This window comes from Leishmania mexicana, chromosome 33 (assembly GCF_000234665.1).
Source record: "Leishmania mexicana MHOM/GT/2001/U1103 complete genome, chromosome 33".
NCBI classification, from domain to species: Eukaryota; Euglenozoa; class Kinetoplastea; order Trypanosomatida; family Trypanosomatidae; genus Leishmania; species Leishmania mexicana.
The window spans coordinates 1,151,989-1,166,420 of record NC_018337.1 but is presented as its reverse complement, the minus strand read 5'-3'; the positions used below and the strand labels follow the sequence as shown (position 1 = coordinate 1,166,420).

At 56.8% G+C, this 14,432-nt stretch overlaps 4 protein-coding genes across 4 annotated transcripts; all 4 read right to left on the bottom strand.

Annotated features, from left to right (window-relative positions):
* Positions 1-227: 227 nt before the first annotated feature.
* On the bottom strand, positions 228-2,027 carry LMXM_33_3040 (conserved hypothetical protein; the record flags this gene model as incomplete). Its single annotated transcript, XM_003878811.1, has 1 exon — positions 228-2,027. One exon carries the CDS (start codon positions 2,025-2,027, stop codon positions 228-230), a length of 1,800 nt encoding a protein of 599 aa, XP_003878860.1.
* Positions 2,028-3,128: 1,101 nt separating this feature from the next.
* On the bottom strand, positions 3,129-4,181 carry LMXM_33_3030 (conserved hypothetical protein; the record flags this gene model as incomplete). Its single annotated transcript, XM_003878810.1, has 1 exon — positions 3,129-4,181. The coding sequence occupies one exon, from the start codon at positions 4,179-4,181 to the stop codon at positions 3,129-3,131; it is 1,053 nt and encodes a 350-aa protein (XP_003878859.1).
* A 2,972-nt stretch (positions 4,182-7,153) lies between these two features.
* On the bottom strand, positions 7,154-9,964 carry LMXM_33_3020 (putative protein kinase; the record flags this gene model as incomplete). The annotated part of the gene is made up of 1 exon (XM_003878809.1): positions 7,154-9,964. The coding sequence occupies one exon, from the start codon at positions 9,962-9,964 to the stop codon at positions 7,154-7,156; it is 2,811 nt and encodes a 936-aa protein (XP_003878858.1).
* A 2,909-nt stretch (positions 9,965-12,873) lies between these two features.
* Positions 12,874-13,623, bottom strand: LMXM_33_3010 (conserved hypothetical protein; the record flags this gene model as incomplete). The annotated part of the gene is made up of 1 exon (XM_003878808.1): positions 12,874-13,623. The coding sequence occupies one exon, from the start codon at positions 13,621-13,623 to the stop codon at positions 12,874-12,876; it is 750 nt and encodes a 249-aa protein (XP_003878857.1).
* Between the last annotated feature and the right edge of the window lie 809 nt (positions 13,624-14,432).

The window sequence follows — 14,432 nt, the reverse complement described above, 5'->3', positions numbered from 1 at the left end:
GCGCCTTTTCGCCTGCCAAGTTACCATCCGCCCTCGTTCATCGTCACAACTGTACATCGGCAAGCCGCAACAAGCGGCTTTTCAAAGATGAGGTAACAGCAACGACGCGGGTGTGGTGCAACGTGCCCAAGCGTCTCACACACACGCACCCGCAACGGCAGCCGGACACCGCCAAACACGTACCCACGCAAACAAAAACGTGCGTTTTCCGCACCTGTCTGGCAGCGTTAGTACACAGGCTGCAGGCACGGGTTATCGTACGAATTGTCATTCAGTGGGATGCTCTGGAAGTCGTTGTGCAGCATCGCAACCTTGGCGCCCTCGCGAATGCGCACCGTCGCGTCGGCCGCGAAGTAGTTTTGTCGCACGAGCACTGATCTCGCGCCGCCCTGGCAATCCAATCCGTAGTGGGCGGAGCCCTCGACGTAACTACGGCGAATCGACACGAGCTGCGACGACCTATCCAGCAAAAGCGCCGCGTTGGCGAAGTGGTGAAACGAGTTGCTGTCCAAAGATGTGTCACACGCCTCTGGTGTCAGCTGTTGGGGCGTCTTCGGGGCTGCCTTGTGATGACAAACGTAGACGGTGTAGCTGCCCTTGACGTACACGCCGACCCCGAGGCACAGAAAGTCGCAACCGTAAACCATCAGCTTGGCGCAGTCTGACAGGATTCCGACTGCCGCGCTACGGTCGGCGAGGGCCGCGCGCGCGGCTTCCTGGAGCTCGCCACCAAGCGCGATAGGAAATGACAGCACGCCGGCAGCCTTGTTGTCGGCGCTGTGTTCCTCAGCCGCATATGTCGGCGAAACAGGTCCGCCATGACCAGCGCTGTCCTCGTCACCGCCGTCCACGTACAAGGAAGCGGCGGCGCCGGTGTTCTGCGGCGAGACACCTGGCAGCGCCGCAGCCCACAGGATATCCTGCGTCACGCCGGTAAAGAGACACTTGCGCACCTGCACCTGCGCGCTCGGGAGCGCGTAGATGCCGCAGCGCTGCGGAGCCTCGAAGCTGCACTTGGTGCACTGCACGCGGCAGTACTGGCTGACAAGGAGCAGCGGCCGATCCAACATGGCGGTGTTAGTAATGCCGACGAAGCGGCAGTTTTGGAAGGAGACGTGGGCGCGGTGTACTTGTACAGGACCGGCAAACGTCATGTGGCGGAAGACCACGTTCGCCCAGCGGTCGGGATGGGCAAAGGTCATGAGATAGTCGGACTCCTGCTTCGCGCGCCGCACCGCCTCCTCCGTTTGCTGCATGTATTGCGCCTCCAATTCCGCCTTCTTCCTCTCCAGCTCCTCCACCTGCTCTGGCGTCAGCTTCGGTTTCGACTTCTTTTTGCTCTTGGTCGCTTTTTTCTTCTTGGTGGACGCCCCTGCCGCGGCTGCAGCGTTGTCAGCGGGAGGGTCCAGGGTCACCGCGTCCAGGTCCGGCTTTGCCGGAAGCTGCGGCGGTACGACGATGATGGGGGCGACACCTTCGATGGAGCAGGGGCCGCGAATCACAACGTCGCGTGCGGCATAGCTGGCTCCCACCGAAACCTCTTGCGTGTACCGTCGGTCACTCAAGGCATCTGCGTAGGGGTTGACCGGCTCCTCTTTCGGTGCAGGGGCCGCAGGTTGCTCGCTAGGCGCCGTAGCCTCTGTCGGCGGTATAGGGGCTGGTTCCCAGGTCTTCACCAGCGACTGGACCTGCGCACACTGACGACGAGAGACACCCTCGACAAATAATTGATCCGCTACCTCCACGACGAATGGAGCCTGTGGCGCTCCGCTGTCAGCGTCGTCGTCGGCTTCCTCCGTCGGGAGGACAAGGATATTAGTGCGCGGCAACGGCGCTGCAACGACGCCGTCGGCGTCTGTGTTGGCTGCGATCACCAACCTACTCGCCTGGCTCACAGACTCGATGGTGTCGTACGAGGACCAGCCGCCGATGAAAACGGTGCCCGCTCCGTTCTTGATCGTCGCAGGGTCTGGCAGCACCTCTTTTTTGGAGGAGTTTGCCTTGCTGGACTTCTTCTTGGCGGGCATGAGCGGAAGGGAAAGAAAGGGGGAGGGGGGAGGGCAGACCCACACGCACCCACTCACAGAGGCAGCTGTGACTGACAGTGATGACGACGAAAATGGGAGGAAAGGCCTACGCACGGACCTGAGGTGCTCGTTCACCGCGCGCGTATGTGTGCGAAAGCCAGTGCGGGCAGTGGCCGAATATGGAGAAGAGTATAGTGGTGAGCAACGCAAAAGGCAAGTGCGTGAGGGAGAACAGAGCCGGAGGCGAGAGAAGGATGTCTGGGTGCCAACACGGACACAAGGAACCATGCACGCAACAGAGGCGACCCTCAGCTGCACGGTGGGCTCGCGGGCATGTCCATCTAACTGATCCTCGTTCCCCTCCAAAGTGCACGCACACGCAGGTGAGCCCTCGGTGGGGATGTGGGTGCACGCGTCAGAAGAAGACTGGGGCAGACTTTCAGCTCATGTGTCAGAGCCGAGGTTCTGGGAGGGACCAGGAGAGTGTGTGCGTGTGGAAGGAAGCTGCCTCCTCACCCACCCCCTTTCCCTCTCGCCTTCAACTTGCATGAAAGCATGGCGCTTTTGGTCGTTTGTTCTGACGGATTGGTCAACAACGGCACGTGGGCGTAAACACATGCATAACCCAAGAAGCAGCGTGCCAAGGCCGGTGAGATGCTCTGCAGTGCTCCTTCAGCGGAGGCGCGAACCTCGTTGCACGGAGAGGAGCAAGTTCCTCCTTTTTGTGTGTGTGGATGTGTCTCTATGTGGGAGTTGCGTGCGCGTGCGGGCGGTTCACCGTGATAAACATCTTTTCCTTCTCTTTTTTTTTTGGCAGGCCTGGGAGAAGGAGAGAGAGCACAATCGCATCGTGCGCTCCCCAAGATGAGTCGATGTCGTCTCGGTAGGGGATGGGAGTGTGTGGGGGGGGGGGTGGAGAAGGGGGGGGGTAAAGCTCCCAAACAACAGCACGCCAACAAACAAAAACCTAAATACGATTTCCCAACATGCATGCTCACGGCATACGTCTTGGCACTGGAGCACACAACTCTGCTCTGTTTTCGCGGAGAAGCACTCTCACGTCTGTTCCTCGTACCACGAGCATGAGCACGCAGACCCCTTTTATCGCGTATGGCCATGACACACCCACAGAGGCGGTCGCCGCGTTTCCTCAAATGCCGGAGGCAGCTCGGTGGCAAACGGGTGCTCCCCCTCCCTCGTACGTTTGGTCATCGTAATGTCTGTCAGCCGGGTTTCAATGACAGCTTTGATACTTCTCACTGTTACCCACGAGCACTGGCAGCAGTAGGCTGCCGCCGCCAAACTCGAACGCAGGACGCTGCGGGATGCCTCGGCACCGTCCTCCACCCCCACCGGCGTCGCACTCGCCAAACGACACCAGTCTGGATAGTAATTCCGTAGGGTTAAGTACAAGTTCACGCCGTCGTCGTCCCACTCGGCGCCCTGCAGCCGCACGACCATGTAGTTGCACTGGCGACACAAAATGTTCGGGCAGCCTCCGTCGACCGTGAAGTCGCCGTGATGGTCAAGACAGCCGTTGCCCAGTTTCGCTATAGCAGCGTGAAAAGCGCCCTTCCGCAGCATCGCTTGAATGCGGGAGGTGTCCAGGTTCGCCTGCTCATTCACCGCGATGGCGCGCAGCTGCTGCAAAGTCGGGTGACCGGCATCGCGGGGGAGGGGTGTTCCAAGGTTTGTGAGATAGCATCGCGAGGCACACGCGTAGGAACCCTCCGAGACTGAGAGGGACGGAAACGGGACCGGGAAGAGCACGGACTTTGAGATGCTGGTAAGCGATCGCGCGTTTAGCTCTTTATCAACCAAGTCTCCAGGCACGTTGTGGAAAGCTACGGCGTCACCCACGTCGCCGTCGGCGTCACCATCGTTATCGAAGGAATGCCCGCCTGAGCAGCGAGTGGGGGCGACTGTTGTCGCGGTGGTGGAAGGCTCTGCACGGGAGGAGGAGACTGAGGTTGAGTTACGCTGCTGCAGAGCATGCACCTTCGCCCCAGTGAACGTGCGAATGTCCTGGCCGTCGTCGCTTTCATCATCCCACTCCGACCGCCGGCGAGACGGTCCGGGAGGAGAAGCGGAGCTACATCCGTTGATGTGTGTTTCAGGGAAAAGCTCATCAATTAGACTGTCGAGTTCCGACATGCTGAGTTTCGGTCGTAAGAACGGAGGACGGTGGCACGCAGTCTGTGTAAAACGCGACAGGGCCCTCGACTTTTGGATCTTCGCTCCGTATGTGTTGTGGGTGTATGTATTTTTGCGACGAGTTTCAGGCAGAACAGACCACGATGACCCGCAAGAGGGCCTCTGCCGCGAGGCGGAAAGGGAAGGAAGTGGTGGGAGGCGTGGCAAGGAAAGTTAGAGAAGGACGACTCCGAAGTACGCATAAGCAGAACGGCAGAAAGAGAACGACAAGAACATCCGGAGGCGAGGCCTCCGTAGAGAGAGAGGGGCGATCAGATGGTTCATTAGACTGCCTCTGCTTCACTCGTCAAGTCTCGCTCCCCCTCACAAAAAAACAGGAAAACACGCATGCGGCACGTAAAACACTGACACAACATCACGATAAAGTAATCTGAGAAGCGAACTAAAAAAAAAGAGACGGAAACACACACACACACACACACACACACAAGAGGACGCTGTACGTGCGTTCGCGACGACATGCAAAAACGCTGTTCTCCGTGACGCGGCAGACGATGGTCTCGAATTCGCTCCTCTCCCTCTCTGTCTCCTTTTCGTATATATATATATATATATATGTGTGTGTGTGTGTGTGTGTGTTTCCGTTGGTGGGTTGCCTTGAAAGAGAGGAGATGTATCCATCACCAGGTGGCAGTTTCTTTTCATTTTTTTGTTGTTGTTCTTGTTGAGTGGATAATAGACAGCTGAAGAGGAAACGAGGAAGACACACAGAGGACATGATGGAAGCACGCACACACGCACAACGGCCAGATAAAAATAAATAAATCAGAGGCAAGCCAACCACAAACCGCGAGAACAGAAGCAAGAGGGAGAGGTACCGTTTATAGCCGCGACGGTGGTGGCCACCACAACACCACCAGCAAAACGGAGACAGCACAGAGACTCAAACAAAAAAAAATACTTCGCACACCCCTAATACACACACACAGACACAAAAGACGCAGTCGACATGCATGCCTTCATCTTACCTATAGTGAAGTCAACGTCCAACACTAGATGCAAGTCAAGAAGGGAGGGGGGTAGGCGGTGAAGGGTGAAAAAAAAAGAACGCACAGCAAAGACAAAACCGAGGCCGCCTCCAGCGGAACATGAGGAGAAAAGACAATGATGAGGAAAGAGTACGCGGTGTGGGGTAGATGACAGACGCAAAGAGGACACGCAGAAGAGTGGCAGGGTGGGGAAAAGTGCTACAGTGACCGCCTGGAACAAGCAGAGTACAAAAAGAGAAGTTCATGGAAAAGCAACAAAAATAACGCATGGCCTTCCGTCTCCGATTCCCCGCCGCCACCATTGGGCCGGGCGTTGCAACACGAACAAAAGGTACATCTCACTCTCGTGCGCATCTCAACTGTGTCTTTACGAGAATCAACAAGACTTGCTTGTAAAGGGCAACAGTGTCGAGAGGACACGTGTTCCTCTCCCCTGCCTTCATATTCATCTGTGGGTCGTGAGACCCACAAACTGTACAACGTGAGGCTTCGACAATGTGCAGAGATCAGACAACGTCTGCCACAGCGAAAAAAAAAAACGCACACAGCAACGTGTATTTGCTGCATTCCCCCCCCCCTCAATGTACCATCGCTTGCGCATTCCGGGTCCGAGGCTGGCGTGGTCTACAACTACAAGGAGTGCTCAGTGTCGAGAAACTCGTGCCGCCACAAATACGTGCAGCCACACTCTCACGGGTGCGCGGCCGTTTGAGCTTCCGAGCTCAAACCAAATGCAAGACTCACAACAACCCGTACCCTACCAACACATGCACGTGCTGCTATGGTAACAAAAAAAGTAAACAGAGAACGCATGGCAGCGGAAAAAAAAATGGCAAGAAAAATGGAGACAGTAGAGGAACAGAGGTCAGCGGAGCGGTGCGTACAAACACCTACGCAGACGCGCACACACTCATACACACGACGCAGAGGGACACTGGAGAAACACTATAGCCGTGGCAAAGAGGCACAAGAAAAAACAATATCAGTAAACAGCAGCATTCAAAATACCGAAAAAAAGGGAGGAGCACGAGCGCAGAAGTACGAAGGCGGAGGAAAGAGAGCAAACGGCGCAAAGAAGGGCGGATAAAGATACGGCGTTGTGGACGAGGGCAAAAAGCAACGCAGTCATACCCCTCACCGAAGCGTACTGCTCTGACCACCCTTCCGCCCTTCCACTCGGTTCCCCCTGCCTCCGATTCTCTTCTCTCTACATTCTTGTTTATCGCATCTATTTTTTTTGTTTCGATATTCTTTTGCTGTTTCCTCGTCCGTTCCCCTCCCGTTCTCCCGGTGTACGCCCCAACGGTCCTTCGAGAGGGGCCCAAAGAAGTCCAGCACGGTCAACGCAGAGAAAAAAAGAGCACACACGAAAAATACACATGCGCATCAATAAAAGAAGAGTGGTGGTCATGGTGATGGTGGTGGTGGTGGTGGTGGTGGTGGTGGTGAATGACAGGGACAAATATCGAACGCATACACGCACACACACACATTGATATATATAGCCACCTGCGCTCACACAGAGGTTCTGCAGGAGAGCGATTCCCACAAAGACCGCTCGTGCCTTCTTTCAGCGTCCCGTTGTTTCTGTTAGTTGACTTTTCTACCCAACGCATATACATGCCCTTTCATCATTGTCCCCGTTGGTTTTCGATTTTCTTGCTCCTCGGCAGGAAACGCACTATGGCCAGCTTCGCTCTACGCAAAAGCGCGCCTACCAAAAAATAAATAAAGGGGGTGGAGGCAGGCGCAGACACACATACAGATACACGCACAATCTCGACCACACACAACAACCTAGAAGCTTCTATGGGATACTAATGTCCCGAAAGCATTACCGCCCCTCCACCACCACCACACACACAAGGCTGAGGGCTCGGGATAGCGGGCAGCGCTGTTTTGAAATTAGCGACGCGGCTCAGACTACATGACAACGCAATCGCAGTGTAACTTCTTCTTAGATGACGCCTTACCATCCTTACCGCCGTGTGCATCCCCTTGCTCGTCTGTTATCGTGGGGGCGTCAAGGTCGGCGGTGGGGCCGACCATGTGCTGGTGGAATCGGCCTGCCCCCTTCTTCATGTTGTTTGGATCGCCGCATTCGTTTTCGTGATGCTGATGATCTGCTCGACGCTGTAGCCCGTTGCGTTCAGCGGCCGTCTCTCTCCACTGAGTAGCGTTGTTTGGTTCCAGCGCGGAATTCACTAGCGGGCCTCCTGTTGGAGAGCTGCCGGGGGGATCAGCACCAGAAGCTATCGCGGCGTTGAGCTGGGAAACAGGCGCCATGGGAAGACTGTACGCACCACTCCCGTTTTCACGCAGGGAGTATTCGTTGTGGTCGTACTCACCCGAGCTGGGTTGTGCGCGGGGTAACTCACTGCCTTCGACAGCAAGACCCGCTGTAGCTATAGGAATGTCAGCAGACCCGCCTTGCGGGCTCTGCCGACCGTACTGCACGGAAGCATCTACTCCGACCGAGGGGTTGCCGTGCATACTATCCTGACCCCCGCCAGAGCCCCCAAGGTCAACCTCGCTCACACGTAGTGTGCCGCTGTTATGCGGACGCAGAATGTCGGCCGGGTATCCACTCATGCTTACGCCATTTCCTGCAGCGCCATTGCCGCTGCCTACGCGGCTGGCAACGCTGTTCGGCTGGGCCGCATCGGGGTGCAGTAGCTCTCGTGAACCCATTTCTGCAGTGCCAGGCAGCGGAGCCGCTCTACGGGGCGGCGGTGGCAACGGCCTGCCACTCGCTTTGCCGTCGATCGAATGCCCATTTCCGGCAGCGTCAGGTGCCGGGCCGACATCGCGAAGGTGAGCCACAGAGCCCTGCACGACTCCCGCACCTGGGTCAGCCACAGGAGCACCGTCGGCGTCTATGCCGGAGTCCGCCATCGACGAGTCGATCTCCCACTCTACGGGTTTATTGGGTGGGTAGCCGCGACGGTCTAGCGCGCGATGCATGAGAGTGAGGAGCAGGTCGTAGTCCGGCTCGTCCTCGTAGCGGAGGGTCTGCAAGTGAGCTAAGAAGGGCTGAAACTCGCGTGGCAGGTTGCGCACGAGATGCGGGCTGATGGACTCCTCTTTGCAGCGTCCAATGTCATCCTTCTCCTTGTACTTGCGCCACGGTAGCGTCCCGGTAGCAAACTCTACGAGCATGAAGAGCAAGCTCCACAAGTCATCTACGCGGCCCAGCTCCTGGTGGTGGTGCGAGGCGACAGAGGCGTACCGGCTCGTTCCACGAAACCCAGCGTTTTCCCGCGGCGGGCGAATTTCGCCGTTCGAGCGGCGGAAGCGGCGGGCGAGGCCGAAGTCGATCAAGTAGCACGTGGTATGATCTGGAGTGCCAGGCAGCCCGGTGACAAAGTTCGACGGCTTGATGTCACGGTGCACCAGCCCAAGGTCATGAACTCCGCGGATCGCTGTCAGGCACGAGACGCCGGCTTTGAGTGTCGTGTAGATGTTGAAGGTGCCATGCTGACTGCGACGGCGCAGCTCCGCTAGGTTCGACCCTAACTTCTCCATCACCAGGTAGTTCATTCCATTCGTGCAGCCGCTACCAAGATAGCGCACCACTTGGGGACAGGGCTGCACCTTCTTTAAGGCCAACGCCTCCAGTCGCAGTACATTTTTGTTTTCTTGCTCTACTTTGATGCACACCTCGTTGCGCTCCTCCACCGGGGGCAAATTTTCCAGTAGCGTCAGATTCTCCGAGGCTACGGTGAGAGTATCCTCCTCCTCGGCCGGACCGTCCACCTCTATGGCAGTGAACGTTTCACCGAAGGATCCGGCGCCGATGCGATTGATGACGATCCATCGACGCAAGCGCATGCCTAACTGAATCTTCGTGTGTGCTAGTTTCGGGATGGCCGCTGCGGCGGGTTTATTGTTGCAGTTACGGCTGCCGGCATCGCCGCCGCCCTGCGGGCCGCTGCCCTCATCGCCACGGCAGTTCCCGTCGCCCTCGTTGCCGAGTATCGCTTTGCTACGGTTGTCTCCGGTGAACACGGGCGCGCCATCTACGGCTCCTGCAGCAGCGGCTGCCCCGCTCTTGTCCTGGGCCGCATCGGGACAGCCCTGCTGGCGATGCGGGGTCGAAGTGACGGTAGCCATAGGCGCCGGCGACGGTCCTGCACCACCGAAGACCGCTGGTGTCTGCGGCGGCTGCGCAAGCAGCTGCTGTGGATGCGGCGGCTGTAGAATGTGGCTGTTGAGGCTCCGAGGTATGCCGGAAATGTTAGCTCGACGTGACACAGACCCGTTGTTAATCGCTGTGCTGCGGTTCGCCGGGGTGGTTGTCCGCGCAACGGGAGCGATATACGATACCCCAAGAATCGCCTGCTGTGGCGGCAGAGCAGGCTGCTCAGGCGACTGGGAGTGCCCAGAGCGGCCGCGTTGAGTGCTGCCGTGCTGCCTCCCCTGGTGCTGGTGATACGAGTGGCGAGATCCCGCGGACGAGCGACTCAGGTTCAGAGACGAGCGCCGACGCAAGCGGGAAACGTTTTCGTGGCTACTCGGTACACCGGCTTCTCCTTCAACAGCGTTGTGATTCACGCGTCGGTCGGACAGCACGGCGCCAGGACCACCGCCTTCCTGGTGACCTGCTGCGGTAGCTTGAGCGGGCGCTGCACCTGCGTAGGCCTGCTGAAGACGATTGTTGAGCTGACGAATCTCCTCACTGGAGACGATGCTGAAGTTCTGCCGGACTGTGTTGTTGCCGATATCGACTTGCATAAACGTGAGGGGGTGTTCTGAGTGTCTACTCGCGTCGTTCTCCGTATGTGCGTACGCTTGCAAGTAACTCTGCCGATCCCCCCTCACAGCTGCAGAAAGAGAAGCACGAAGGTGACAACAGCAAAAAAAGAGGAGAGCTCCTAGTTGTGCGGCTGCGCGTGCACACACAGACAGACGCACACGAACGGCAGGGGAAGGGGAAAGCGAGCGAGTTACAAGCCGCGAAGTGAGTGGAGAAAGCAGAGCGGTAGGAGGTGAGGGCACGTCAGAAAGAATAAGAGCCACACACAAAGTCTCCTGTACGACGCTCCTGTAGACCGCGCGAGAGGCCCCTTGATTGCTCTGTTTCCTTCGAATAATAATGGGGGAAAACACACACAACCACCACACACACACACGAAACGAATGCCGTGTAACTGGATGGGGATCGTTGTTTTCCTGATAAAAAAAGGATCGATCCGGCTGCGTGAGAAATCTATAAAAGGGGAGAGAGGTTGGAGGGGGGAAGGGAGGGAGGGGGGGGGGTTGCACGCGGAAAAATCAGCAATACGCGTATGTGTCCGTGTTTCGGTCCCAACAAGAAGGAGAGGGGTAAAAGAGGGAGGCAGCGAAGACCGTTACCGGAGCGCACGCTCAACCACGCGCACAAATCAAAACAAAAAATCTCAAAGCGAGAAGCAGAAAGAACAAGAGAAAAAGAAACACACGAAAACAGAGAGGGGGAGAGGGAGGGGGTGCGCGTGCGTGTGTGTGCGTGTGACGGATCCGTAGAAGAGGCAGTGAAGTAAACGACGGCAATCATGCCAACACAAAGAACATGCACAGGCGCAACGAAAAAAGGTGTTGCGAGTAGGTGAAGGAAGCGCACAAAAAACGAAAAAGATGTATACCACGTCCGGGAAATAGAGGCAGAGAAATGCCTCCAGAAGCGAGGGTTTATTGAAGATCGTGCGGAAACTCGGAATCACACATGCACACACACACACACACACAGAGAGAGCCAGAACGAAAACAGATACTGTCCTGCTACTTTTTCTGTTTCTCGGTTGCGCTAGCAAATCTAAGAAGCACTATGGGTATGTGTCCGAGGGCACGCTCAACACCCACACAGCGTTCCTTCCACGCTGGATTTGTTTCGATGTAAAGACGCTTACAGAACGGCGACGCTTTCCGGTGCGGGGTCGAAGTCGTCTGTGCAAGTTACGGGCACCTGAGTCTTTTCCCACGCAGAGAAGAAAAGCACGATCGCGAACTCGATAGAGAGAGTACCGTTAGTTACTCTTTCGCACCTCCCGTGCATTGTACGACTTTTTCGTACCCCACCACTGCTTCTCTCCCCCCGGGAATCCGCAGCGGTGCCAAGGAGACCCGGATCAGCTTTTTCTTTCGGTCGGCACGAAGTGGACGAACCAAAAAGCGCGTTGTCCAGCCCGTCGCCCACGCGAGAGCCTACACGCCAAGGTGCAGCACACAGACAAACACGCGGGCTCCGTAGCCACTGTCACGCCAGTATCGGGGTTATAGAAGCCACAAGACAGGGATGGCTGCTGCTTCTTGGAGTTTTTTTGGGTGTGAGAGGGGGAAGGGGGAGGGGCGATTCGTTTACTTTTTCGTCAATTGGGTCTAGAACAGAGCGGAAGAGAGAGAAATGGGGAGGCAGGGAAGGAGAGAGAGAAAGGGAGAGGGAGAGGGGAGAGAATGAGAAAACGTGCTGCGAGCAGCACCAACGTACAGCTCGCAGAAAAAAACCCGACGACCAACACCCACCCACAACAGCAGTGAACACAAACGGAAAAACAACAAAGAAACCGGTGCCGCCAAGCAAAGAAAAGGCAACACCCGTCAGAGAAGAGAAATGGGCAGAGGACGATGGTGGTCCAAGAGAGTCACAGCAACCAGAGAAACCGAAACAGATAGAGCGAGACAAACAAAAAACAAGACCAGCCACAATGGTAGTAGAGCAGAGCAGAGAGACACACACACAGGGCTATGGGTTCGTGTAGATATAGGTGGTGAGTGGGCCAGTCTGTATGTGCAGGAGGTGTGGGTGTGGGTGTAACAGAGGAAAGTGAAGGGAAGTAAGGTGTATGTGGGAAGCCGCACCGCGCGCAATGAGCTACTGCTGTAGCGGCCGAGGGAAAACCGTGGCGACCAGGATGCAGCCGAGGTTGTAAGACAGAAAAATAGCACAAATAACCGGTATGTGAGGGTAATGCAGGACAAAAAAGGACCCAAAGTGTCAGTTGAAACAGAGGGGCATGGGAGAGGGGCAAAGAGGGGAAAAAGTACATGTGAGGGCATGATGCTGTCGTGCAATGGAGCAGCTACGTGGAACTGAACAGGTGCACGGTAGTGCCGCCTCCCGCCACATGCAACAGGAAAGCAAAAGCGCGCGCGGCGCGGACGGCAACGACACCACGGTCACGTCACAGCTACCCCTCCATTCTTGGACGACCTACCGCAGACATTTCGGTCCTTCGTTTGGTTTCTCGCTTCAGCGGCTCGTGAGCAAGCGTCAAGAGAAGGGAAGGGACAGTATATGACAGCCAAGGAAGAGAACAACGACGGGAGATCGAGTAGGCGCACGACAGCGGCAGCAAGAGAGAAGAGACCGAGGGTGAGAAGAGGCATCGGTGTTCGTCCCTCCAGCGGTACACCACCGCCATTCTCTCCGTCCTTCGTCGCCCACGCTTTCCGCACCCCCTCCCCCGTCTTTCTAACGTTTCATTCCAAGCGCAAACGGACGCACGTGCAGGTCAAACCTCATCTTGAACACAGAAAGCGAAAGAGGATGCGTGTCTTGATGCGCAAGAGGCGTGGAAAGCGGTGTGCGCCATGCGCGCAAGAGCAAGCACACCGCGCGGCACCCGGTGAGTCACCTTTCCGGATGCCGCTCAACTTGGCTTACCTCAGAAGGTTCCTTTTCGACTACTGCGGGCAAGGCTACTAGACAAGCCTTTAGGCTTGTGCGACATGGAGGTGCGAGCCTCGCTGCGCGCCTGCGTGGCTTCGTCAGCCCGACGCTTCATGCGCCAGTCTCTGGGGACGATGGGCACCGGGGGGTGCGCCGTCAGAAAATTGGCATAATCCTGTGCGAACTCGCGCAGACCACCGGCGATGATGGCAACATTGTCGATACCCTTCTGAAACATCGTGTTGGCCAGGTTCACCACGGCCTCCTCCTCCAAGTCGTAAAGGACGATACACTTGTTCTCCTTGTTCTTGTAGGCGTACATCTCTGGCAAAAACGGATTGGTCGAGTGATGCAGCTTGATCTTTGGGTAGTGCAACGCTGTCTTGATGTGGCAGGCCTCGTAGTGCTCCACTTCTCGGCAGTCGACCAGCAGGTAGCTAGTGGCGACCTTGTCAACCGCGTTCTCGGGGCCGCCGTACTCGTCCATCGGTCGTGCAAAACCACCATCTTCTAGAACCGACTTGGGTTCCTGACGGCTGAGGAAGGCGGCAATGACATCGATGCGCAGCCGTTGAAACAGCTCGCCAGGCTGCCTCTTTGTCTTAATCTTGATGTTGCGCATGTACTGCGCGAGTTGAGCGGTCATGCCGGACTCCACCACCGCCTGCACACCATCGTACCTTGGATTCGCGGACATGCGCCGCTGAAGGATGTCCTTGTCACCAATCGTGGGGTTCATGCTCATGGTAGGCTTTGGAAGAATCGGACAAAGGTGGAAGAAGAAATAGCGTCGAAAGGCGCACGGTAGCACCGCACGTTGTGTGATGCAGTTGCGACTGACGAGCTCTATTCGCAACGGAAGGGGTCTCTGTGTGCGTGTGACCAACGGTGCGTATGATGGATGCAACTCCCACTGCGCAAGAGATCCTGTGTACGAGGGCGGTGCGCACAAGGATCAGCCGCGCGCTCGTCTCACCTCCTTTGCAAAGGGGAGCCGATGCGGCTGACTAGAGCGGGAGAGACGCAATAAGCGAGCAATGCTTTCTCCAGCAGGAAGACTTGCGGAGGCGCAACGAGGGGGATGGAGAAGTGACGAAGCAAGAAGGGGGGGGGGAGCACTAGCACCAATCGCAATGAAAAAGCACTACCCGTTTTCACGTCTGTGCGGTCCCGGATATCCGGTACGCGGGCACACTTGATTATGGCCTGCATGTGCTGATAGCCTTGCATTCGTTTGAGACGTCAGTAGTTGGTGCAGCACAGTGCCCGCGACGGCTGTTCACACGTCTCTGCGTTCAATCCTTGGGCAGCCGTTCAGTCATTCGCCAATGATGCAGAAACGCCTCTTGAGATGTGCGTCGCTTTCGTTGTGTCGGCAGGTCTTTAGTGCACCCGAGGATGGGCCGTACCTACCACCACTCTAACTGTCTAGCATGCGAACAGAACAGAACAATGAAAACGATTTCGTTCTACTGTCTCAGCCAACACACGAGACCCGCGGATAGATAGAGACAGACAGAGGGGGCGACAGACAGGCATACGGCGAGAGGAGCA